The 26,138-nt window shown below is 48.8% G+C and overlaps 1 protein-coding gene across 1 annotated transcript in view; it reads right to left on the bottom strand.

The window, feature by feature from the left end:
- The window catches only part of LOC147196892 (neurobeachin-like), a 160,957-nt gene that overhangs the window by 123,967 nt on the left and 10,852 nt on the right, over positions 1-26,138 (bottom strand). Inside the window, exons 2-13 of the mRNA XM_086124702.1 lie at positions 18,636-18,867; positions 18,086-18,186; positions 17,910-18,005; positions 17,019-17,140; positions 12,234-12,360; positions 10,785-10,904; positions 9,491-9,637; positions 4,972-5,169; positions 4,652-4,785; positions 2,183-2,291; positions 891-1,043; positions 83-251 (exon numbers count right to left, since the gene is read on the bottom strand). Of these exons, the coding sequence (XP_085980828.1) occupies positions 83-251; positions 891-1,043; positions 2,183-2,291; positions 4,652-4,785; positions 4,972-5,169; positions 9,491-9,637; positions 10,785-10,904; positions 12,234-12,360; positions 17,019-17,140; positions 17,910-18,005; positions 18,086-18,186; positions 18,636-18,867 (1,708 nt within the window). The remainder of the gene's footprint in view (positions 1-82; positions 252-890; positions 1,044-2,182; positions 2,292-4,651; positions 4,786-4,971; positions 5,170-9,490; positions 9,638-10,784; positions 10,905-12,233; positions 12,361-17,018; positions 17,141-17,909; positions 18,006-18,085; positions 18,187-18,635; positions 18,868-26,138) is intronic.

The raw sequence follows: 26,138 nt of genomic DNA, 5'->3' as shown, positions 1-26,138 counted from the left end.
GTAGGTGCCGCCGATTTGGCCAGCAAAAAATTGGGCTGAGCGGTTATAATGCGGGATGGACGGAATGCCAAAGAGAACTCACCGAGACCCTTTGCGGCGATGCCGCTGCCGCCTGCCGGGTTGACGGCCCAGTAGTAGTACTTGAGCGTATGCATGAACCGGAGCGCCGTGCCGCCACGCCGGATGGTGCCGTCGATGGCCGCCGTGCCGATGAATTCGGAGGACAGGTACGTGTACAGAGACAGCTGGATCTGCGGTGGACACGGGCAGGAGTTACTATTGCCGGGAGGAAACTTGATCAAAAATGTGAATTAAAAAGATTAAAAAGAGACAGAGAGAGAGAGAGAGGTGACAGACAGACAGACTGGGGGCAGTTTGGCAAATACAGAGATGGCAAAAAATATATATGTCCTCGAATTTATGAATCCAGGGAAACAAATCGGTGGGGCTTTCAAGCACAAGCCACGAAAAAGTAAACTTCCGAAAGTATGAGCCGTGTAATTGTTCTTTCCGCGACACTCCCCAAAATATTTCTTGGCTCCAAGTGTTGCTCGCTGCCACCATTTGACACCGGCCCGCGCCGCCGGCCAGCGCAGGAGAAGGTACGGCGCGTCCTGAGGGACGGCGCCGCCCGTGGCGCTCAAAGTGCTCTCACCCACTTCATTACCTCAACGTTTGTCTCATTTTTCTCCCTCTCGCTCCGTCTGCCGCCGAGGATAGTGGCAGGCCAGCCTCCAGACAATTTTTGCATTTATTCACCCCCTCATATTTATTCATGGCGGGTCGCAGCAGCAGCAGCAGCAGCTGCTTTCTGGAGACAAGCGTGTTTCCAACACCGCTCGTGTGATAACTCCTTTTGGAGCGACACGAGTTGGCCCGCCCGGGCTCACCTTGGCGGGGGTGTGGATCCAGATGGCGGCGTTGAACAGGATGTGGTCGCAGAGCTGCTTCAATAGCGCCGCCCCGTACGGCAGGCCGTCCAGATACTTGGCGAAGGAGAGGAACTGCTCCAGCACCGACCTGCTGATGTGCGCGCGGGACGACTGTGGGAGGAGGCGACAAGGAAGTCAACGACTGACACGGAAAAGATAATTGCGCACGGCAGGAAAGTGGGACGCGACTCCGCTGGTTGGCATTTTTCATTTCTCGTCAAACAAAGGCGAATCTAAAAATGAGAGGCAATTACAGACAGCCCCCACAGATTCAAGGCTCGCTTTTCAAAATATTGCGGAAAAACTCATCCACTCCCATTTTGGCTCTGGTGGTACTATGTCTTATCTAAGACAAGGGATTGGCAAAATGCGGCTTCAGAGCCACATGCGGCTCTTTCCGGGGCTGGGGGGGGGGGGGGGGGGGGGTTCAGCTGTGGCTCTCGGCGACTTTGGAAAATAAAATCATGACTATTTCATCGTGGTGCTCCATCGCTTCCATCACGATCGTCTGATTCCCGTGAAAAGAATACAGTGAAACTCCTCTACAACGAAACCTACATGGGTGAAAATACCCACTGGTGTGAAAAAATCTTCATGCATTAACACCATTCCCGCTTTCCTGCCCCCCATACAACGAAAAACATGTACACATGTGTGTGTGTGTGTTTACATCTGAGATCAAATTTGCTACAGTGAAAAACTCCCTGTTGTGAACAATTTCTTGCTGCAAACATGATTTCGTTGTAGTGGAGTTTCACTGTACATCGTCGACAGATGTCCATCAATGCCTTTTATTGCCAAACACACAAAAAGCGAGAACCTGCGGCTCATACGTTGCAGCCTGCAGCCAACTGGAGAGCAGCCCTGTGGGCGGCGTAGCATCTCATTTTGGTTCTCATTTTGGATCGATTCTTTATCCCACTCAATAAATGGCTGAAAGCCCGCCGGTGATGGCGGCTCTCCTTGCCCACGTAGGAGGGCATGACAGGAGCGTAATCGCTCCCAACAAGTGCGACTTTGCATCGATGCGCTTTGCCGACATCTGTTCTCTGCCCTGCTGGGGCTCCGGCAAAAGGCGAGAGGAGAGAAAAATTAGGAGACGGCAGAAGCGAGGGTGGCGGTTTAATCATATCTTGAACAGATGGAGCCATACGCCAGGGTGTGAAAGCTGGCAGCGGGTGGCAAGCGAGGAAGGGGGCGGGGGAGTCTGCGTCACAACAGCATCGAAGAAGAAAAAAATTTTGCTTTACCTTTTCGAGCAGGTAGCCAATGACCAAGAAGCCTTTTCCGCCCAGCATCTGCTCTTGCATGGCCACAGAGCTCTTCAGCAGCTCCACCAGGAAGGACAGGAGGGTAGCACTGCCAACAGAAAACCACGCACCAATTGCTTTTTTGGTTTATGTTGGGGTTTTTTTGTCTCCTTGAAAAGTTCAACATAGTTTCCTTTTCTTTTTAGCAAAGTGCAACGTCAACGGTTGGTCTTCTGTTTCGGAAAATGGCCCTTTTTTTTAAGCGAACTTTTCTTTTTGGGAAAGTGCAACAGTAATTGTCTTCCTTTTGAGAATGTGCAACATCGGTGGTTTATTTTTTATTTTGGAAAGTGCAAAATCAAATGTCTTTTCAGAAAGTTCAACTTTTTTTGTTTACCCTTTCGGAAAAGGCATCATCAATAGTTTATTTCCTTTTGGTAAGTGCAACATTTTTTTTAGCACAGTGCAACATTAATTCAGTTTTCTTTTGGCAATGTTTTTTCAGAAAGCATCACATTAAGTGTTTGTTTACATCAAAAGTTATTTTTCTTTTTTAGGAAGTGCAACATCAACCGCCATCTTTCTTTATATATTTTTTTTTTCGCAAGTGCAATATCAATTGCCCGTTTTCTTTTGAGTAGAATGCTCATTTGTAGGACACCATCTGGGTTAGGAAACCAATCACCATAAGGATGCTTAGTTCAATTCTTCCCACTTCCAGCGCCCATCGTCTCTCAAGTCTTCTGGACAAAACAAACCCGTCCGGAAAGACTCGATATGAATGCGGTTCTGAGGGACTTTCTGGAAAGAGGCTGATGTTGCTAATATGTGCGCAGAAGGTCACCTTAAGGGCTTCACGTGCGAGTAGAATGCAAGCGAGGAGCCACAAAAGGTCGGCTAAAGGCGCCTTGTCCATTGTTGCATTGATGCTTTTGGCTGAGTGACAGCGACGGCGAGCGGCGCTCCGTCATCGGCTTTGCCGGGGCATCCTCCGGTGGCCTCCGCTCAAGCGCAACAATAACAAGGACACAATCGCTCCGGCGCAGGCTGGCCCCGGAGATACGCTGCACGCATACAAAGTGGCGGCGCGGGAGTGTCGCCTCGTCTGTTTGCACCGCGCCAAGTCGCTCGTTCACTCCGATTAAAAAATAAAATCAAATCAAATAAAAATGATGCATTCAGAAAGGCAGGGGTCTTGTAAAAAGATGACCTCCAAGTGCAAGTCAAAGACGGAATGCCTCCGTGTCGTCTGCGTTTATCGCTTTCATGCTTTCTTGATGTGCAACTTTGTGTGCAGGATTAGGCAAAAAAAAAAAAAATTCTCAGTTAACATTTTTAGCTGTGGATCGAAGGAGTTCAAACCAACAAGTTAGCCCCAGCAGTAAACGGGTAAAAAAAGAAAAAAGAAAAAGAAAAGATACATGTGTGATGGTGCAGCAGTTGGGGTCAAGCCTTTTCATGTTTTGGCAGTTTTGAATCACTTGGCAATGCTCATCACCGCCACCAAGAGGACCGGAGTGGAACATCATGCATTTGACGAAGGCCACGTCCACATCCACACAAACACGGTCAAGTTGCACGAGGGCAGATTGAACAAAACTGTCAATTGCAAATAGTTTCAGTGATTATCCGAAAAATATTTTGGGATCTGTTATTGGCCTTGTCACCGATGACCGTCCAGCCAAGTCTATTTCTCCGAGGTTGCTATTGATAGGTACATTATGCGCTGGACTGAACTACCAAAAAAGTACGGTTGTTTTTTTTTTCCCCCTCATACTGTACACACAGTAGTGTGTTGTGGAAAGACTCCAAACGGCAGCGCCGGGAGGACAGCGAGCAAAGATAAGAGACGACTTCGGAAGCGGAGCGCTTTGGCTCACGGGGGGCTCTCTGGTCAAACTGTTGGCGCCGGACCGGCATGGAATGGGATCAGAGCTCCGGCGCCATCCGCGGCTCGGCTTTGGAGTGGCCGGCTCAGGAGGACGACGGCTCGCGACATTAACCGATGAGATTCATCAACACATGGCGTTACTTTGCAGAGCTGAGGTCCAGCCGAAAGTCCAACTGGCTGTTTGACGTTATTCTGAAACTAAATAAAACAAAAATTTGATGGCGAGGGTATCTGGTCGTTTTCATGCGAGTATGACTCGCAATGTACGAAGCAGCTATGTGCGGGGAATTAGGTTTTTTTTTTTTTTTTTTTTATTCACAAAGCGAGACCGTTAGCATGTGTCACAATGAAAGCGCTCCGACGTTCTTGAATAACTTGTCGCACTTAGCATCCACTTGTTACACTCTGCCGGCCGAGCAATTTTGTGGCCACTGCGACTTCATGACTGCCAAGTTGTAAAAAAGCACGAGCAACATTTTAGGTTGTTGGCGAGACTCCGATGTAACCCCCCCCCCCCCCCCCTCCCCAGAAAGCATCAATTGTACTTTCACTTTTGTGGAGGCAGCGCGTGTGCTCACCAGACGCTGGTCTCCAATTGGCTTTCGTTCAACTGATGGTAGTCCAGCTGAGCAAAGAGTGGGAAGAGAACTTGGATGCCTCCGATGGAGTGGATGGCCCGGTGGATGGAGTGAGTCACCGTGGCTTTTACATCCTGGAAAAAAAAAAAAAAAGAATCACGACCAGAAGATATGATCTCCATCCGAGTGGAAATGGCTCAGATGGCACCGCTGGTCGGTGAGCCAACTCTGGTCAGAAAAGTGGCAAAAATGGCTCCAAGCCTGACTTCCCTGCCGCCGGACTTGTAAAGCGTGACGTGTTTGCAACGAGTTTGAGTGACCTGAAGCATGAGCGCGTGGGGCGAGTGCACAAAGATGGAGCCGTGCTCCTTGGGGGAGGACTCCAGACAGAGCTGCGCATCGGTGGCTTGGGCGTTGTAGGCCAGCGCCACGGCGCTCGCCAGCTTGCCGTCGTACAACACTTGCTTGTGATGCTCGGCCAGGTGGATGTCGCTCTCAGACTTGAACTTGAACGTGCTCTGGGGAAGAAAGGAAACCAAACGAGGGTGAAATTAAAATATCGGGGGAGGCGAATGAGGACGGAGGCCTCTGCGCTTTTCATGACATGCTCGCATTCACGCGGGTTGATTTTTCATTCGAAACGCACGCTTGCGTTTACCCAAAAGACATGTTCTGGATAGCCGCGTGCGCATCGACTCATCGACCATTTGACAAATTGGAAAAACGGGACACCGATTCGCTCTGCATCCTTAAATACTTTTGACAAGCAAACAAAATATGGACTTTTATTTTATTTTATTTTTTAAATATAGCTTCGAGCAATGATGTAGGGGCACTAACACCTCCTTTTTCATGGCAGCGACTCAAAATGGTCATGTTCTCCTTGCCCTGCCTCCCTGATCTGGAGGGGGGGGGGGGGGGGCTAGGTGATGATGAGCCCATTGGATGTCGCTGTACGGATTCCGCCCCGATCAACATGGATATGATTTGCGCCGACGCAGTTGGAAAAAAACACTCGGAGGCGCTGCTATGAAGATGTCTTCATTGGGTTCGGAGGGGGGGGGGGGGGGGGGGCCCGCCTCTCGCCCTGCAGCCATTTCATCTTGTTAAAGGGACTTTGATCTCGTTCGAACTAGCATTGTACACAACGATGTTGCCCGCTCGGCATCCACCGCAACCTGGTCATCCCGGAAGCCCTTTGAGTTGATTGGCGATGAAAATAAATGTGACTTGAACTTTGACACCGTACCCAATTTATTGTCCGCACCGTCTAGGATACACGCGTCCAATCGCGGCTCATTTGTACAAATTCCCAAACTGACATCAAAGCGCCCCCTGAGCTTGCATCGCGAACGTCGCGGCTCACAACGTTTTTCAGGCATTTGGTCACGTGACGTTCGCAACGTGAGCCCGAAGGTACTCCGACGTCAATTTCAGACAACAGTAGGCGGGGGTATCATGTCAAAATGGCAGCCAAGCTTGGTAACAGACCAAATTACGTTTCTGTCTTGAGGCACTGCTGTACTTTTTTTATGACTTTTATGACTTGAGCAAAGCAGTACTTCATTACTTTGGCCTGAGCACCCCCCCCCCCCGGCCCCCAAAAAGAAAACAACAAATGCAGAGGATAGGTTCTAAAAATCTTCAAATGGGTGAATTTGCAAATGCCAGACTGAAAAGATGCACGTCTTCACACAACATTTGTCGGATAGACTTGTGAAGCATATGCAATGATACGGATTTGTCGGAGCATTTTATCTTCCTGGATGTTTTTATGACGCGTTACTCTTGCATTTTGGTCGGCATATTGTGCATTTGCATTTAAAATTGTGTTTGCCACTTAAAAAAATGTTAGATTTCATATAGTGGAGATGATACAATAAAATAATCTGAAAACAAAGTGTGATCCTATTTGACAAATAACTATTAAAAAAAAAATTAAAAAGTAAGGGAAACTAATCTCATCTCAGACTATTTCAGCGAGAACACACGTGAACATAAAATCAGCCGCTCGTCAACAAACACAGACGCCCGTTAGGTGTCGAGAACGAAAGGAGTTCATCATCAGAGCGGCTTCCCGGCCGCAGAAAGAAACGCGAGCTGGAGTGTTGAACCGTGTTTGACGTTGTGAATCGTGACGAATTTTGTGCTCAAGTGCCGCGATCAAGATGGAAAAAGAAGGCGTCTTTCAAAACGCGGCGACTGGCGACGCCATCCATGTGCGGAGGTAATGAGCTCAGAAGCTGTGGCTGAAAAACAGCCGCAGGCATCGGAGCAGGCAGTCCATTGGCCACCGAGTCACCCCCCCCCCCCACACCCCCACCAAAAAAAAAAAAAAAACAAGACTCCAGAGTGTATTGAGTCACTTTCTGTCCTGTTGCCAGAGGCCACCGTTGATTGCGGAGGTTTATCCCTGTGATGCACGCCAAGGAAAAGTTCACTTGACAAAGCCGAGAATTGAACACCAGTGAAAGGGGGGGGGGGGGGGGGGGTGAGTTTAGTCGAACTGCCGAGCCGGCAAAAGAGGAAAAAATCTCAGAGGTACGACAAGGCAGATGTGGTCCAACGAGGGCATCCTGCACAGACGGTGCCGTGAAAAAGTATTTGCCTCCTTCCTGATTTCCGTCTTCTTTGCATATCGCATACAACTTAGCATATTGCAGTTCATCAAACCAATTTTAATATCACACAGAAACTACCCAAGGAAATAAATTGGCGTTTACGAAACTGCGTTTTGTAAACGCCAATTTATCAGGGCACAAAAAAAAATGCAGCGTCAGTTCGAGGCAGGCAGTTTGAGGAATCGGACTTTCTACGGTATAAAACAACTGACTGAGGCTATAGCTAGCCATGTCGTCTGCTAGCCAGAGGTTTAGCTGAACTGTGTTTGTTTACGGAGGAGCAACTGACAATGTGTTAAGATCAATTTGTGGACCGAGCTTTTAAAAAAAAAAAAAAACGTTTACACAAGCGGAATACATCCATTTTACCAGCCCCCCCCCCCCCCCCTCAATTTGCCAGCTAGGCAGACGCGGCATTTCAAGATGCAAAACCAGCCACTGCAATTTGTTTCAAGTTGAGAAAGCACATTGCGCGCGTGTGCTAAATTCATCAATTTGCATCCACGCCCCCCCCACCCCCCCAGGACGTGCCAAAACGAGCTGTGCGGCAGCGTTGCCCGTCACCTCCCACATCTGTTTGCCTGAGCGATCAAGTTTGCGTCCCGCCGCCCCATTTCTTTTCAACGCAAACTCGGTCATCTTTGTCTGCGGCAACCGGCGCTCAGGTAGAGACGATCCACCATCCAGTCAAACGATCAGCGCCATAAAGCGAAAAGAGCCCTTGAGTGCTTCGCGAGAGGATCCGTCACGTAATGGCTTCATTGTTTTGAGCAGCCAAAGCAATGAGCAATAGTTTGCGGCGGTGCTTTGGGGCTGGCAGCGTCCCAGAACATCAAATTCACCCTCGCTCCAACCTTGAAACAAAAAAAAACCAACATAAGCAGGAGATCATTTGTGGGCTTTTTTTAAAAAAATGATATATTGGTGCAATCTCAACACAATCGTCTGCAGTCCACATGTTCTGATCCGTCTGGCGAAGCCTAACGCTACTAAAAATAGCTGCGATGATAGACGACAGCGAGCTGCTCTCGGTGTCAATACGGCCAACGCAACCTTCCTTGATATTATCAACCCCGTGACTGAGGAGCTTTCAAGGCACGCAAGCGTCGGTAGACAGCTGAAACTTCTTGCTTCCGCTTTAATGCGTGTAGCAGTAAACAGGATGAGGGGAGGGGGGCGGGGGGGGGGGGGGGACGCTCTTAGGCTCCTACTAAACCTGTGAAGTGGAATTTATTGTGATGCCCAAAAAGAAGCCAAAGAAAGCGTGTATTGTTTGGATCAAGTCAAAAGCTAAAGCTAAAGCTAAGCTAAAGCTAAGCGAAGCTGCGGCGTTTGGAGCGATCGATTCGCAGATGGTTTGCGTTCATGCATGAGACAACTAAACCAGTCAACGTGGTTAGAAAAACACACATTGGAAAATGAGCCCGCAGGGGGTTCAGCAAAGCAGAGACTCCTCAACCCTCGGCGAGACTGCCATTCAAATCGACCCTCGGCGCTACATGACATCGAATGGACAGCGACGTCATGTGTCGGACATCAAACTAAAGGAAGGAAGGTCCTCGACGCGCTTCATCAAAGGCCTCTCGTCCGCCGAACCGCTTGACCGGCCGGCCTGCTTCAATTCAGCGCACGGGCTGGGATACGTTGTTGAGAGCTGAACTTCTTCTCAGCTCCTGAATGGAAGGCGTCAGCGGCGAGCGAAAAACAACCGGCAGCATTTCCATCACCGGTGGAGTGGAAAGTGAGATGATCATTGGATCACATTCGGTCCTCGACGCCCAAGTCAAACATACGTCCAAAGGTGGGACTCTGGCACTTGCTCGACTGAAAATGACACGACAGGGTCTTGGGGGGCCAAAACCAGAAAGAGCTTTGCTGGGATTGTTCGCTACCTGACACCTGAGCAACTGTGACGACATCTTCGGTCAAAACAGCAGAGCTGCAAAACGGCCCACCAGGAGCCGGAAAACGGAGCTCGAGATGGCACCCACTTGGCCACGCCCCTTTAAAGGCATTATTCTGAAGGGTTCCAAAAACCCGGTCAACCAGGAAGTACTGACTGAAACTGTCAGCCTGGTAAAACTTTTCCTCTTCACCCCCATAAAAAAAAAAACGACCATTGTCTGGAAAAAAGAAACCTTCAACCTAATTTATCCATAAGATTTTTTTGTGGGTTTTTTTGCGGTCTAATTCGGCCCCCCCCGCAAGGTCATCGCACCTTATAGCTCGGTCCGAGCTGATGGATGGCGAAGATCTGCGCCGGATTGAGAGCTTCGCCGAAAACGTAGACGGCTCCCAGCTGGCCGCAGAAGACTCGGTTGGCGTCGGCCGTCTCCGAGGAGCCCAGGAAGCACTTCTCGTAACTCTGGCGAGCGAGCGCAGGAGGAGACCTCGTTTCAAATATCGGGGCTTTGACTTTGAACACTTCATTTCCTTCCCGAGCACCTCCCATTTCTTCATTCCTATTCTGACCAAAGGTCCGCCAACACTTTGACCTTAAGAAAATGATCAATGAAATGCTCCACGGTTGAGCTCGATTCCCGAAAGGACCGAAATCCATTTGAACAAATTAGGACTCGGCGTCGACGTTTGGGAAGTGGGGAATATTTCATTGGGAATGAAAGCGGCTGCCATGACGACCTCTCTCTCGGTGCGCTTTTTTCAACGTGATTTTACTCCATTTCAAACACTTTCCGGGCGTGCCGTGATAACTTCGTCACGCGATTCCGACGAAATAAGCAAAGGATCAAGAATGACAGCATGCTTTACTTCTTGTTTTCTGAAAAGTTGCCCGTTTTGATGAGCCATTGTTGTTTTATGCAAATGAGCGTTGCCTAAGCCCGCCCCCAATGAGGTTTTAGCCTCGGTGAAATGTGCCTTTTTTGAGCCCGGGGCCTGAAAAAGTAGCTTGGACCAGCGATCTACGCGTTCGGAGGAAGTAGTACCTCGTCATGCAAATGAGCAACTGCTCACGCTTTCTACTGTTGCGTCAGCGCGGCTTTTGTTATCGTGACAATGATGGGCGGAGCTACTTCTTGAACCCCGAGTCCAAATAAAATTCATGGGAATTATAATCCACCATCGAGAAAGTAAAAGGTGCGGACGGAGTTTTCACTCGTGGAGGCAGCACTTCATGATCAAGATGCCAAATTGCTGGGGGTCCTCGGTTTGCGGGTTACGTTCCGACTGCGACCTAAACCGAATTTGCACTCAAGTCGAAATGTTATTTACTTTAAATAGTCAAAAGAAAAAAAAAAAAAAAGGACGCTTGTCCAAGCCGCATTAAAAAAAATAACACCACTCCTCTCCTATTGGTGATGTCTGTAGCTAATGCCACCCACCCCCCCCCCCCCGCCCGGCATGTGCGTTCATCCCTCATCCACTTCCCTCCAATATATCTGTTCAGCATATGAATATTCAAGCTGGGGACCCAAATGGAAGACGCGTTTCTTCAAATGAAAAAAAAAGAAAAATACGGGCAGGCCCGTGAAGAAAAATAGCAGTGCACTTGCATCGTTTGTGTTGACGTGCCAGGCCATGTCTCCGTAAGAAACCAGTTGGCCGTCGACGTAGCAACGGATCTCGCTGTTCCTCCAGCGGCTGTAGACGTGGACGATGCTGATCATGTACCACTGAGGGAGAAAATCAGCACGGTCGTACATTGAATCTTTCGAGAGGAAAAAAAAAAAAAAAAAAAAAGACAATAGTTCCTCATTCAGTCGAACTTGGTTACAACGTAACCTCGAGGGACGTAGCCAATCCGTACCTCAGAACGCGAGCTCGTTGTAACCATTTCCAAAAAAAAAAAAAAAAAAAAAAAAAAAAATGGCCGCCAACGATGTGTTTAATACGGTATAAACCAGGGGTCCCCAAACTACGGCCCGCGGGCCGGATACGTCAGCACATTTTGCCCGGCCCTCTAACCCCCCTGTTGTCCTCGGGTCAAAATGACCCGTCACTGTGTTAAAAACGCCCCAAAAAAACCCTAAATGATCATTTTTTAACTTGACATTTTATGACTTTTCCTAGATTGGCCCCAACTGCAGAAAAATTGAAATGTTGTTTTTATTCACATTTCCAAGGAAGCTGTACAAAAAAAAAAGTACAAAGGTGGTCTTCGGGTCAAAATGACCCATGACGCAAATAGGGTTGAAATCAAGGTCACAAAGTTATTTACACACGATAGAATGTTTCAGTGTTTTAGTTGTGTCTCAGATCAATTAGTAGAACACGTTTACACGTTCTGTAAAGAACCTGGAAAGGGTTATTTGGTTATGTGTGGCTTTCTGGAAAACAATACATTTTTTAAGCTCCCCTACGATCGTCACACTTTTTCTGTTACAAACTGACACCAACCCCCCATCAGAGAAGGGAAAAGTTATGTGGCCCTCACAGGAAAAAGTTTGGGGACCCCTGGTATAAACACTTACAGTTGTGAAAACATCAACATGTAATACAGAATAAAAAGATTTGACTCCTTGAGTTCCGTGATCTGCGCTGGATACATTGTCAAAAATGAAGAATAGATTTTTCAAAGGAAATACATCTTGGTTAAAAAAAAAAGAAAAGAAAAAGGCGATCTGGCTGCATTTAGAGCTGCGACTGCAGTCGGAAAAAAGATGGGATTAAATTCACCTAGTGAAGAGGTAGCGAATGTGGATTTTTTTTAGTGCTTTCCGAATAACAAACGCCAATTGTGTCAATGCGAGTAAACACGAAACAAGCAACACGACACCCCAAAAGCGGAGTCTGAACATCGGACAACAAATGATAACGCAATTAGACGCTTCACTGGCTTCAACTGAGATTTTACCCGAGTTGCAAAACGATCAATGATGAGCTGATATCTTGTCAGAACTCCCATTGTTGCTTTTTTTTTTTTTCCATCTGCTCTGGAAACCAGCGAGGGGGGCTGCAGAGAGGCGTCATTAAAAAAAAAAAACGGCAAAAGCTGCACTCACCTTCCTCGGCTGGAAATCGTATTTAACGCAGTGCTGGAAGCCTTTCCCTTTGGATTTGAGAGACGTGACGATCAGACAGTTGCCGACGAAATGCGCAGAGTAGCCGATGCCTTTGCCGGTGCGGAAACTGCATGCACAAATGGACAATCGTATGTTTATGCTCGCTTCCCGCTCGTAGGTGAACGTTAACGTAAAACTGGCACGGAAACCGCAAGGCAATAAAAACAACAAAAGTCCAACAGCTTCGCGAAAACCCGTCGACGGGCTTTTGGGAACTCGGGCGCAGTTGTTTGAGTAATTTCTGTGTCACGCGTTGGCCCGCGGCGTTATCTCGTTATCTTCTCGTCTGATTACAAATACGGTAATGAGGACACGGGAGACTGGAAGCCACCGGACGTCGGCGTGCGTTGCTCTTTAGCGTACAACAACAGATACGGCGGAGCTCCTTTAGGACACGAGGGGGCCCTATTCTTGAAGAGAACACGTTATGCTGTACACAACAACTCGTTAAAGAAACACGTGGTGGGGGTGAGCCCGAGGAGCAAAGACTCCTCGACTTTCCTCAAACACCCTGTTTGTTTATTCTCGACATAATAACAGTTCCTCAACCTCAACGCGCGCGACTCGTGAGCGCAGCGGTCGGGTACACTTTGCTCGAGTCTATGCCCAAAAAAAAAATAAAAATAAAAAAAGTGTTCTCCGAAAGTTGAAAGAAGCAGTTGACCGACTGACAGAGTCAATTAAAGAGGCGCCGCCGTGTGGCGGGATACCATATTACGAGAACGGACGGTTTCAGCGTGCAGAGCAAATGAGCTGGGCTATGCTGTAGAAATAGCGCATATCCGATAAAAAGGTCAAGTTAACACAAATGACTCGATACGCCGCTGTGCTTTATCGAGCCTCGTTTTGACTTTTTTACCGAGGCCATCATGAATTGTCCAAGCAATAAATCCGTGCGGAAAAAGGGGACGCGTGTTGGTTTTTCGCACGTCTCCGTTTTATAACGGACATATTTCCTCTGTGAAGCAATTTTTATGCAGTACTTCAACCAAGGCTACAAATCTGGCCTGTGCGCATTAGTTTTTATCATACAACATATTTTTATTTAATATCCTTCATTGCGTGATCCAGTTTCCTACGCTTCCAATACTCTTCCCGTTTTGAACGCGAGATTGTTCCAGTGCGGGTATCGAGGTACTTTATTGAGCGATGGTATCTTCTATCCACATGGAATCTTGGTCTTTGGGGTCCAGCAAGTATTTGTATGCGGGCATCATCGGCACAGCCAGCCTAACTTGAAGACGTTGATTTCTCCTCGGCGTTTTCGCGTTATTTTCCGTCTCACCGGTGAAAACGGCACAGCGTGTATCCAGACTCGCGTAAACGCGTCGGTGCGTCTGGCGGGCAACTCGCCGGGAATACACGAGCAGAGTTCAACAAACAAGGCAAAACGCAGACGCGGTACGATTTAGGAGCGAGGAGAAAAGTCCCGCTTTATTCCTGCGGCGAGTGACATGAATATAATGCCTTCTGTTGGCGCTAGAGAGTAGAAAGCAGAAATGAGCCCAAATGCCTCATAACGTCGGTGTGTTTTTCAAACGTGGGAATAGCTCTCGTCATGTAAATGGATTATCCAAGAGTTTCAGAAATCGCAAGTTGCACCTTAACCCGAATATTGACTGCATGTAGGGAAAGTAGCGGCCCGCTAAGTCCAGTGGTTAGCACGTCGGCTTCACAGTGCAGAGGTACCGGGTTCGATTCCGGCTCCGGCCTCCCTGTGTGGAGTTTGCATGTTCTCCCCGGGCCTGCGTGGGTTTTCTCCGGGTGCTCCGGTTTCCTCCCACATTCCAAAAACATGCATGGCAGGCTGATTGGACGCTCTAAAATTGTCCCTAGGTGTGAGTGTGGGCGTGGATGGTTGTTCGTCTCTGTGTGCCCTGCGATTGGCTGGCAACCGATTCAGGGTGTCCCCCGCCTACTGCCCGAAGACGGCTGGGATAGGCTCCAGCACCCCCCCGCGACCCTTGTGAGGATCAAGCGATTCGGAAAATGGATGGATGGATGTAGAGAAAGTCTGTTGGCATAGCAAACACGGGCGATCCTCTTCCACGGTGATAATTACGGAGCCCCAAAGGTGACATGGAAGTGAAAAAAAAAAATTTGCGTTCCCCCGCAAATTTTTGCATTACCTCGCAAAGTTTGGTGTTCCCTCGCAGAGATTGTGAGATAACGTAAACGTTTTCTTTTTTTTTTCAAGGGCAATTTTTTTTTTTTTTTTTTTGCGCCTTTACGTACTTCCGGGCTAACTTGGCTACCGTAGACTCTCATGCACGTCTGATTGAGCGACGACACTACTTCGCGGAATCATGAAGGAGTACTTGGAAAGCGTATTTCAACTGAAGAACAGATTTAATGTCGTCGTTTTTCTTCCGCGAAAGTTAGTGTCGTCGCTCAATCAGACGTGCCTGAGAGTCTACGTTTAGCCAAGTTAGCCCGGAAGATGACCCGCAAGTACATGAAGCGCATTAAAAAATAATAATAATAAACCCCTCGCAAAAGTTTTTTTTTTTTCCTTCCATATCACTTTGGGGGTTCCGTAGGGAATATGACACCTGCATAAAAGGCACGGCAACTAAACCCGGAGCGACTTCAGGCGCACAAACAACTGCCGGCCTCTGCAATCGACTCGACGCTACTCCCACGCTCTTTCGAGCTCCGGGATGGCCCTCGGTGAACACCTCCCACTGAAATCATCCACACCGACCGACCCTGCGCCGAAGCACGCCGACGTTACGCTGCGGTCGACGGGTCGCCTGGCGCCAATAGCGCAGCTAGCCCTCGGACCCGCTTCTTGAGATGACGATCAGGTGAAAAGGAGGAACGCCTCGCTCGCCGTCTGACAGATTTTCCAACCGCTCTCTGAGGCAAGGCGATGATATGCTTCCGAAAACCGCAAAGCCTGAGCTGTCAAACGTTGACAGCCTCGCATCTGTTCGAATGAAACGTGAACGGAAATAGAAAAGCAGGAAGGGCATACGGCGGCGGCTGCCGTACAATGCGACTCTCACGTATGGAGTCACTATTTCATGCAGAACGTCAAATATGAAGTGGTCATTTTCAGGTTAATTCATTTGGGGTAAAAAAAAATGCGTTGTGGAGAAGGGGAACTTTTATTCTTTTGCTCCACATGAATGCAAACTTGTTAGCGGTTATAGTTCATTGAAGCACTTACTAGTCACTTAAAGACAAGTTAGGAGCTTGTCCAAAAGAAAAAGAAGACGTGCCGTTTTTTTTCTGTCGAGAAGATTGGTGGACTTTTATTCCTTTGAAGCGAGCGTCGCCATTGAGGTCAATATTTTTTTTTCCATGTAACATTCAACATATTTTGTGGGCTCATTGATTTTAAATGTTTTTTTTAAATATTGCTCTTTTCTTCGTTCTGACGTCAATGTTGGGACATGTTGACCGCACGGAATATCAATTCACACCCAAAAGAGGATTTTCAAGCCTCGAAAGAAAGAACATAAGACTTTTGGAACATCCGGTATCAATTCAATCAGCGCGGAGGGGGGGAGCATATCGTCACGTTGAAATTCGGGAGGGGAAAAAAAAAAAAACAAAGCAAACGTGTTTATTTTTATTTTTATTTTAATGCCACCGCTGACGCTTTGCCTCACACCTATCGCATCGTGAGCGTCGAGGACCGTTCTTGAGAAAGCAACCCCCCCCCCCCCCCCCCCGGGCTGCCTTTTGAAGTCAACACGCTTTTCCTCTTGTTGACACGGCTTTGCCGCCGAGCTGCGAAGATTAGCTTGACATATCTCCCACTCCGTTGCCACCTGACTATAGAAGAGCCTGGCCCAATATTCCTTCCTTTTATGCGGGCCAAACCTCTTCGATGAAAATCTTTTCCATTGAAACGTCCGTGATCCAGATGAGGGTCCGGAGCAAACAAAGGACACGCCTCCTTCATGACTATCTCGGACCAACATGGTATGACAGGATGTACATTGCAAGTCTGTTCATATTGCCCCCCCCCCCCCCCCCCCAACACGGTGTGGGCTTTATCCTGCTAGGGAATGACCATTTCGACCTTGGCGAAACACAGCGTGTTCTCCTAATCGACTCGGACGTGAGGTCAGGGGGGGTTTTCAACAGGAAGTCCGTGACGGCGCTGCTCCGTTTGCGGGTCTCCCGATAGCAGCGGGAACGAGCTCGAATGGGACGCTAAAGCAATTAGCATGATGGGGGAGGGAAAGCATGAAAAGTGCAACTGGGAGAAAATACCGGATGGGCAAAGATCTCTCCAGTGGCGCCTGGTTGAGATCATCACGTTGAATTCGTTCCGCGACCATGACCGCCGTCGCCATTTGAAACGCGCGTCTCTCAAATCATCTTTCCGATCGGAACCGATGGACGGCATCGATCCGTTCCCGCGTTCTCCCCCCAAAATGTTTTTCATCTACCTTTTAGTATAACAAATATCATCTTGGCTTTCATAACAGAGTAATGCAAGGCCGTTTTATCGACACGGCACATTTGAGACACACACACACACGGGGCAACTCAATGCGCTTCACACGAGACAAAGTATCGACGAGCGCTTCCAAACCCAGCCAGTTCGCGACTTTCAGAAGCAAAGTTCCCCGAGTTCCCGGCCACTAGTTAGTTCACGCTTGCGAGTCAAAGGGAAAAAAACAAAAAACAAAAAAAATCTTATCTCCAACGAGTTGAAGTCGGCCCACGCGCGCGTGAAGGCGCCGCTGCGCTGGTGTGTTTGCTCACCAGTAGAGATAGGGCTTGTCCTTGTCCACGTTGATGTTGTTCAAGGGATCCATCCTGAACCAGGTGTTGAACGTGAAGCCGTTCTGGTAAGGCCACTTGGCAATGGGAGGCAACGCGATGGCCTGCCGAGAGAAAAAGACCACATTACCGTGGCGCCCCGGCCTAGCGTCTTCAAAAAGGGCCTCCGGACACCACGAAAAGGGATGTCAGATAGTTATTAGTTTTGGGATAGAATACATGAAAGGTCTTTCTTGAAAATCGTCTGTCATAGGTTTAATAGAAACCCTCTCAAAAGCACCGGCGGTATCGGTTGCTTGGTATCGCCATCGGTGAGTGTGGTAACGAACATCCCAAATGGTGCTAAGAAACAGGGAGCGTCATTTTAGCTTCCCCAAATTAGGCAATGAAACGGGCAAAATGTTTGCTTAGCTCATATAAACGTTCATCTTCCGCCCCTCCGGCTCGTTTTCTGAAATAAATAACGCCTTCCTCCGTACAATAAATTTCACCTCCCTCCTGCTAAATATGTATTAAGTGTTGAGCCGTCTTTCAATAAATCTCACCCTTGCTGGCGTCTTTTGTGCATCTGGGTTGTATTTATTATTCATACAAGAAAGAACGTGATGAACCGCTAAAATGATGCGTAATGGAAAGCTGGGATTTATTTGCTTAAATGCCGCTTAATGTGCGTTTAGATGAGACCTTTGTTGGATGGCGTACCGCGCCAAACGAGCTTCTGTTTGCTGTTGGATAAACGGACTGTCATTGGGAAACGTGAATGAAATGAGGAAGACTATTTGGTGGGGGGGGGGGGGGGGGGGCGTTGCGGAGATTTGGGGGGTTTTAGATTAGTGACGAGATGCAAACGCAAAGTGCGGCGCGACGACTTACAGCGGCACTGCGGCCGGGGAAGTTGAAAAAGGCGTCGGGTCCGTGTCGCCGGGGCATGTGGTTGAGCACGGCCAGCATCTTGACAGCACGCCTGGGCTGCGTCGAAGAATGAGACGGCGGTGGATATGGCGGCGCACTCGGCGGCGGCGGCGCTCGCCGGCGGCGGCGTCACTCACCCACAGGCCGCCTTCCCCCTGCAGCATGCTGAAGAGGAGCTTGACCTCCCGCACCGTGATGCTGTAGCCGGCCAGCACGCCCAGCGTGTCCACCAGCAAGTCTTCAAAGGCCACAAAGCCACGCGGTCAAATAATGCAAACGGCAAGATGGCCTTGATTTTGCTGGGGGGGGGGGGGTATTTTTGACAAAATGTTTCAAAATGGACTTTCTAGTTTTGGCATGGCTGTCATTTAATACTTCTGGGTCAGAGGTTTGTGAATTGTTTGCTCTTATGTTTTTATTGTCATGCAGTATTTGTGTAGCCCCCCCCATCCCCACCCCCCCAAAAAATCCAATCGTTTTCTCACATTCATGAGTGCTTTTACACTCAATTTTTCCTACTTGAAACTAATAATTCTTCTTTTCTTCTCAGAGGGGATTTTTCCTTCCGAAATCGAATGCTCTTATTTATTTATTTTTTTCATATTTGTGTGATTTGATACTATTTTGGAGCTAATATTTTTCTGCCAAGTATTTCCAGAACACGAAAGGCAAAGCGACAGGCCGCACCCGCAATCACGTCGTCCACCGAGCCGATCCGGAGCAGCAGCCGCCGGATGAGGCCCACCTCGGTGCTCATCTGCAGGTTGCGCACGCTCTTGCGGAGCATGGCGGTCAGCATGCTCCAGATCTCCGCCTGGCAGGCGACGTCGCAGTGCTCCAGCAGAGCCGGCAGGCAGCCGATGCCGTCCGCCTCTTGAACGACGAAGTTGGCCTCCAGATCGAACTCGCCGGCCACCAACTGCACAGAGAGACGAGCGGCGGCATTATGGACCAACTGGAGACGCTTCATGGAGGATTGGCTGACGCCAAAGTCACGCGCGTGACGGTAATCCAGCCGAGAGGTGACGAAGGCATGAATGACTCTTTCAAAGTGCTCTTGAAAAACGGAAAGGCTTTACTTCCGCCCGACGTCTAAAATGAAAGAAGCTGCATTTGACAACAGCGCCGATACCTGTCGAAATGTACGTGACACTCGGCGTTCCATCTTTCTCCCAAGCAATCTATGTCACGTAACGTCTTTTTCCGAACTACGGCGGTAGAAAAGGCAAAAGCCTTCATTCAAGCTATGTACCCAACAAAACGCATCAAAGTTCTCCAGCTACCGTGTTTTGTGCTAGCTACTGCCAGCTGCCAGCTACTGTCTCCAATGGTGAGAGATCCCCCCCCCCCCCCATAGCTGGGAAACACTTGTCAACTGCTTAAGCTTCGACATTGAATAACCCACATGAATTGAGGGACGCCTTTTCAGGCATATGGTATTCCATCTCCCTTAAGTGAGGCGGGTAGTCATCATTTTCCCCTCCAAAAGGTTTGATCAGAATTTAACCATCCGTGAAAATTAAATAGCCTCTTCTCGAATGAAAAGTGGCGCCTCCGCCGCACCCCCCTTTTACTCACAAATAAAACAACAAATCAATAACGCAGTTCATCAAGTTCAACAAGCATGAAATGAGCCCGGCCCAAGACGCACGTGCTGCGTTCGCGCCGGCCCGCGCGAGCTCCGACAACAATAGATGGTCGGACATCAAAGTGTGCGGGGTGGAAAATGGGCCTGAGCGCATGACGGTGATTGACAGCTAATGGCAGACGTGGGATGAAAAGTCATCGGCGGATGGACGCGGCGTCAAGGAGACGATAAGGTGGCGGTGTTGCTATTAAAACACCGTTGCGATGAAATAGCCTGTTAAGAAAAGGCCGTGTTTGGCTACACTCTGGCCTTGTTATTTTGCCTCCCGACGCCGCATACTTAACTCCATTAGGGACGATTAACTCATTCAATCGCAGCCATTTTCACTGGAGCAGCCGCCTCAATCCCAGCGTTTTACTGGATTTTGACTGATCTTGCAAAGGCCCACAGAATATTTGCTTCTAATGCTAGAAAACATGGAGCCTACCAAAATAAAGTTTGGACTCTCTTCTGTCAGCACAAAAAAAAAAATCCATTCTTCAGCAATCGGCATTACAAAATGGCTACGTTTCATGGAAATGGCGATTCCTGGGCAAAACACGGAGAAAAAGAGCTTTTTGTAAAAGCATGCATTTCAATCACGTGAGGCACCACTGCCACCTACTGGTCGCTTTTTTTTTTACATGATTTACAATGCAAACGGCTTATTCTCATTCACAGATTGCATCAGACCCCCCCCCCCTCCTCTCTATGACGCAAAAAAAGACTAAGACGTACAAGTACGTCCTTGGTAGGCGGGGCCTAATTTTAAAAAGACGTACAAGTATGTCTTGTGGAATGAAAGAGTTAAAGGGACGGACGAAAACCCACTTCCGTCCTTGCTTAGTGCATCATTTAAAAAATTTTTAAAAAAAATTCTCATCCTCCGTCCCGAAAATCGAGATCCCGTTACGTCCATCTCTGTCAATACGTTTGAATTCAAGACAGAAGAAAGTTTGCCGGACCTGGAAACCGGGAAGTGCAAGCGTTGCGATGACCTAAAAACGTCATCATCATCCTCATCATCTGTTATTTGGAGAAGAAAGCTTAGGATGGCGCTTTCTTCCAAAGCCGTTTCGTATTTGCAGTGGAAAAATGAAGAAAGCGTACACGGCAAGCTAATGAGGCGGCGGTAATGTGCGCATCTGAGCCGCATTTGAGGAAACAATGAGGGCGGACACGACAGGGGAGCCGGAGACAAATCCATCCGCAAACAGAGTCAGCCAGTTAACCGCTGTGGGAAATAACAAGAGCGGCGCTAAGCCAGTGAGTGAGTGCTCTGCATGCATGCATGCAAAAAGAAAGTGTCCACTTCCACCGGCGCATTCGTATGCAGACGGGCCGGCAGAATAAATTGCGGCTTGTCATCTTTTTGAGTCGAGGAAGCCACCTCATCATCCGCCGGCTCGATTCATGCAGCGAGCACCGACGCCGGCTGCCCAATCAAGTTGCAGTGAGCGCTCTTGACTTCCCACTTGAATTTGTTCTGTGGGAACACGACCTCGGGATGAAAAGTGCAAAATCTTGGAAAGATGCGCACAGTGGACCAGCGCTATTTTCACAAATGGTGGCATTTACAGGTCCACTGAAAATCATTTCAATGATTTCATCCAAACACCCCAAAGACGAAGAATGGCGCGACACTTTTCAGCCGCTGTTTCAACGGGCACGGAAACAAATCACTGCCGACTTCCTCTACTTCAGGGACAACATCGAGTATGGCTTCTAATTACCATGGCGACTCAGGGGGAGAGCCTATCCCGGCAGTCTTCGGGCAGTAGGCGCGGCACACCCTTAACGGGTTGCCAGCCGATCGCTGGGCACACGTCGACAGACAACCATTCACGCTCACAATCGCACCTCCGGGACAATTTCGAGAGTTCCATGAACCTGCCGTGCATGTTTTTGGAACGTGAGAGGAAACCGGAGTACCCGGAGAAAACCCACGCAGGCACGCAGAGAACATGCAAACAGGGAGGCCGGAGCCGGAATCGAACCCCGTACCTCTGCCCCGTGAGGCCGACGCGCTAAAACAAACTAGAGGGGGGAAAAAAAAATGGACATTTTTATACTGACTCATTGGTTTGCATCCAAGTCTTCAGACACGCAATCTCATCAGAATTCACAGCTCCCCATGCGGCTTTGAAATGCGTCTCATCAACAACAAAGAGGTGCAGGCGTTGCTTCCATTTTGGATACCCCCACCCAGCGCACCCCCCCCCCCCCCCGCATTTTCAGGCACAAAGACATGTCCAGAAAGTGTCGGTGACGTGGCGGCCTCACTAGCTGCGGGAATTTGCAGACGCGCGCGAGGCCAATCCGCATTTCTGCGCTCCCAGGAGAGAGAAAACTCTGTAGCTAATTTATAGGATTTCAATTAAGCAACCGTGCGCCGGATTAGGAAGGTGCTCGGAAGCTCGATGGAGCCGTGCGTATAACGATTTGATAACGATGCACAGACAGCGGGGAGGGGATTTTTCGACTGGGCAGCTGCAAACTAATGGGACTTTAATTGGGCTCTATCTGGTCTCGGTTGGGCTCACGCCGCAGTGACTGATGGACAGCTTCACTAGAGTCGGAATGACGGAAGACCCCGGGATGTATTTTTTGTCAAAGAAGGGGGGGAAAAAAAGAAACAGAAAGGTGGAAACGGAGTGCGTCGCAGTATTGCTTCGGTGCCATTTGGCGGCATCTTGGGGCTGCAGTGAGTTGAGGAGCTTCGTTTACACAAAAGTAACCCTTTGGCGCCATCTTGTGGCGATTACAGGAGAGTATCAATCTTTCCTTGAGGGCTACATTCTCACCCTTAAATTTGCCTTTGAAATGAACAACATGCCCCCCCCCCCGCTACAATTCTGCATTGCTTCATGAACATTCCAAAACATGTGACGTGATGTCATATTCTTTTTCCCCATTGAAATGAACTGAATCTGTTCCAGCCCCAAACCTCTTCAATCAAGAAAAAAGCACTGTATCGAAAAGAATTCGTTTTTTATTTTAGAAAGACGAAGTACTGTCGGATATTTGAGTTGATGTGTGCTTTTAAGAGGTGCGGCCTTCGTGAGGGACGTCGGGAGGAGGCCGAGTCGTGTTTGGTGAATTGTGGCTGCAGCAGCTCCTTGCGAGTGCCTTCATTTTGTATTTGATGACGCAAAGCCAAAAAGGCCAAAAAAAAAAAAAACTCGGCGACCGCGCCCGAGTCGAAAAACTTTGTGAGTCGGGGCACTCATAACTCAAGGCGGCGCAATAATGAACGCGTTCAAACAGAAACGGGCCGGCCAACAGCTTTACGATTCCACGGGGAGTTAAAATCGCAATGCGGGATATCTCGGCCGAGCGCGCCAAAGCCGAGGCGGGTGAGCGCGAGCCCCCAGCGAGTCTTTATCATGCGTTCACCTCGCAGCAACTCAAGCAACACATTTGTTATGATGTCAGAGGCAAGAAGAAGAATAAAAATGCGATTAACAACTCGGAAGGGTCACCAGACTTTGCAACACTGTTATTCTACGTTCATCGTAAACCGGCTTGAGCTTCGCGGTTGAAGCCGCAAGCGACCATTTGTTCCTAAAAAGAACGACGTTTCCGACCGGTGAGGTTCCAAGATTATTTAACACATCAACGTAGGGGGGGAAATGGCACGCCTCTTATATCCTTGTTGGCAAGGCAATCTATTGGAGAGGGAATATTCCATTCCCGCGCTCCTTCCTTCTTCATAAATTTGCTCCAATCCAGACAGTCACCTTGGCAGCAGCGGCCAGGCTGCGGCGCTTTTTGACGGTCAGCCTTGTTAAAGCAGGCAAAGACTCGCGATCTAATCCCATAATGCTAACAACGGAAGCAAACATCGCCTTCTGCGTGAACGCGGAGGCAATCAAGCAAGGCCCTCTAATGTCCGGCTAATTAGCTACAGAAGAAAAAGCCGGTGACCTTGACGTCCCATTTGTCTTGCATCCCGACCGGCCTCAACAGCGTCGGGACAAAAGCCGATGTCCCTTGCTTTCTTTGAATCCAGCGCGTGGCGAGGGGAAAAGGAATTGAAATAGCTTCCAAGTACGCCCGCGTCACTGGGAGAAAGACGGAACGCAGCTTTTTGACTTTGAGCTGGCAGGGCTGCTTCGGAGTGCCTCGTTGTTTGCCGTGAGTGCATACGTGTGATGGAGGAAAGACCAAACAAAACGATGCAACGGCCGGCACGCGTACGTTGGGCCGAAGTCGGATTTTCTTTCACCCATCTAACGCTGGTACGATTTGATGAAGAAGCGTTGTCGCGTCAAGTCAGACTGCGCCGCAAAACAACCAAACAATTGCGGCATTGAGCGATCGACGTCGCGACCAAATTGCTTCAAAAGAACGGAGGCGCTTGTGAATCTTCCGTCTGTTCGCCGGCGCCTCATCCTCTCTCTCAGACTTCACTCTGATGTTTGTGCTGTGAAGACGGCGAAATGAAAATGAACGATTGAAACGCCGCCAGCCTGCCCAAGGTTTGGGATACGCGCTCAGCAGAAAGGAAAAAAAAAAAATGATGTGCTACACAGAAGTAGATATTACGTCTGCAAGGCAGCTATAACAAACCAAAAAAAAAAAGTGATTAAATTCATCAGTCACAATCAATTCAGACCCAACGAGCTGAAATACTGCAATGGTCGGTTGTTCCGAGTAAGAAAGCGATGCCCAGATTCTCTCTGGGAGTCATCAGGATGGACAGTCTCAGGAATGAGCTCATCAGAGGCACAACACGGACGGGAAGCATTGGAGACGAAAGTCGACAGGCCAGATTGAGCTCGTTGGATGTGCAGAGGAGGCGGAGAGGATCTATCGGGCGAAATGGAGCCACCAGGTAAGGAAGACCAGCGAGGAGATTTACGGATGTGGTGAGGCGAGATTTGCGGAAGATTCAGCGGACAGGATAGACGAAACGGGACGGGTTGCTCACAAGCCGAGCCAGAAAGATGTCTATCGTCGCCGAGCCCATTTAAAAGTCTCTCGGGGCCACGCGCGAGACTCAACAGGAAATCAATCATTTTCCGATCGAAGCGGAAGATTGATTCCAGGTCGCAGCCTGAAAAACTCCGACTAAATGAGTCCTAATCACAGGCAGGTACGTTGAACGCTGAACGGCATCCCAAAATCTATCAAGAAGAGCGACAGGTTCACACGTTTCAAACGAGCGTGAATTGTTTTTTTTTGGGGGGGGGGGGGGGGGAAGCAATCTTGTTCCCGTCTGGACCGCAATTAAGGAGGTAATTAATAAATCATGTTTGTAGCGCAGGTGAGACGTGCCCCTCAGCTACGCGCCTGCAACGAGTCATTAGCAAGGATGCTAAATGAAGACGTTAGCTTGAACGTAATGGCATACGTGTAATGTTCAAATAAAAGGCAGCCAAATGCAAGAATGCCGCGCGTTGTGTAAACGTTTACATGAGCACGTCCGATATACGCACATATACATACAGTATGTACCAGTGCTTCTCAGATATTTTCTGTTACATCCCCCAGAGAGAAGAAAACATTTCTCGCCCCCTCCAACTCTCCGCCGCGACTCTCTATTGTATCATTTGTCGAGAAAACTGTTTTTAGTACACCTCTGCGTAACATCGTTAACATTAAACAAAACAAACCAGAAAAAAAGAACGATGTTTCAATTCACAAAAAGAATAACTATGAACATATTTCTGAGCCCGTCGCGGAAAAGATTTGAAGTGCATCAATTTGCCTGAACTTAAAAAATGAATACATAAAGAGGAGAACCACTGCCACCTACTGAAGTGGATGTGCAATTACACTTTATTCTCATCGGTCCCCCCCGCACCAAAAAAAAAACATGTTTGCCACTTCACACGGGGGTCTCCGAAAACACAAATCGGCATCAGAAGAATACGATCAAACGCAGCCATTCCTGCTTCTCTGGTCACCAAACGGAATAAGAAAAAACAACAACAACATCGCCAACAGCAAAAACAACAAAGGAATCGTCTGAAAATTCAATGCGAAACCTCAGTTCCATCGGGACTGGACGCCCGCATGACAAACAGACAGCTGCGGCACGCCAGCCGACGTATCGGCGGCACCGAGCGGACCCGAGTCGTTTGCTCAAACTGCCACCCGCCGTGTGTGTGTGTGTGTGTGTGCGCGCGTGAGGCTGCGCTCCGGTGACCGATGGCTCTCTTATGCTCTTATTTGGTCTACTGTGTAATTACTTGCATCAACGCAACCTGCCAGCCTCAATCTGCCGAGCGTCACAAGCGGAATGCGGCTCGCGCCGAGCGGCTCAAGCGTCAACAAAGCAATCGCCGGCGTTCACACATCGACGCCAAACGGTGTTGCAATGCTACACCGGCACTCAAGCACACTGAGCTAGCTTAACGGCTCCACAGATTTCTTCCATGCTCGCGGTGAAAGTGTCCCGATAGCAAAAAAGAAAAACCGGGGATGTTGCCCAAAGACAATGAAGTCGATAAAAGCTGTCGCTCATTTCCGCGAGCCCACCTAAGGGCGTTTTGCACGATGTTAGCATTCAGCGAGCAGACTTTCGTGAAATGAAACGTTTCGGAAATCAAATATAC

The sequence above is a fragment of the Hippocampus guttulatus genome, chromosome 12 (genome assembly GCF_054856545.1).
Source record: "Hippocampus guttulatus isolate MCC_2025c chromosome 12, RoL_Hgut_1.0, whole genome shotgun sequence".
In the NCBI taxonomy this organism is placed as follows: Eukaryota; Metazoa; Chordata; class Actinopteri; order Syngnathiformes; family Syngnathidae; genus Hippocampus; species Hippocampus guttulatus.
Note: the sequence above shows the minus strand (reverse complement) of the source record. Positions and strands in the feature narration are given on the sequence as shown.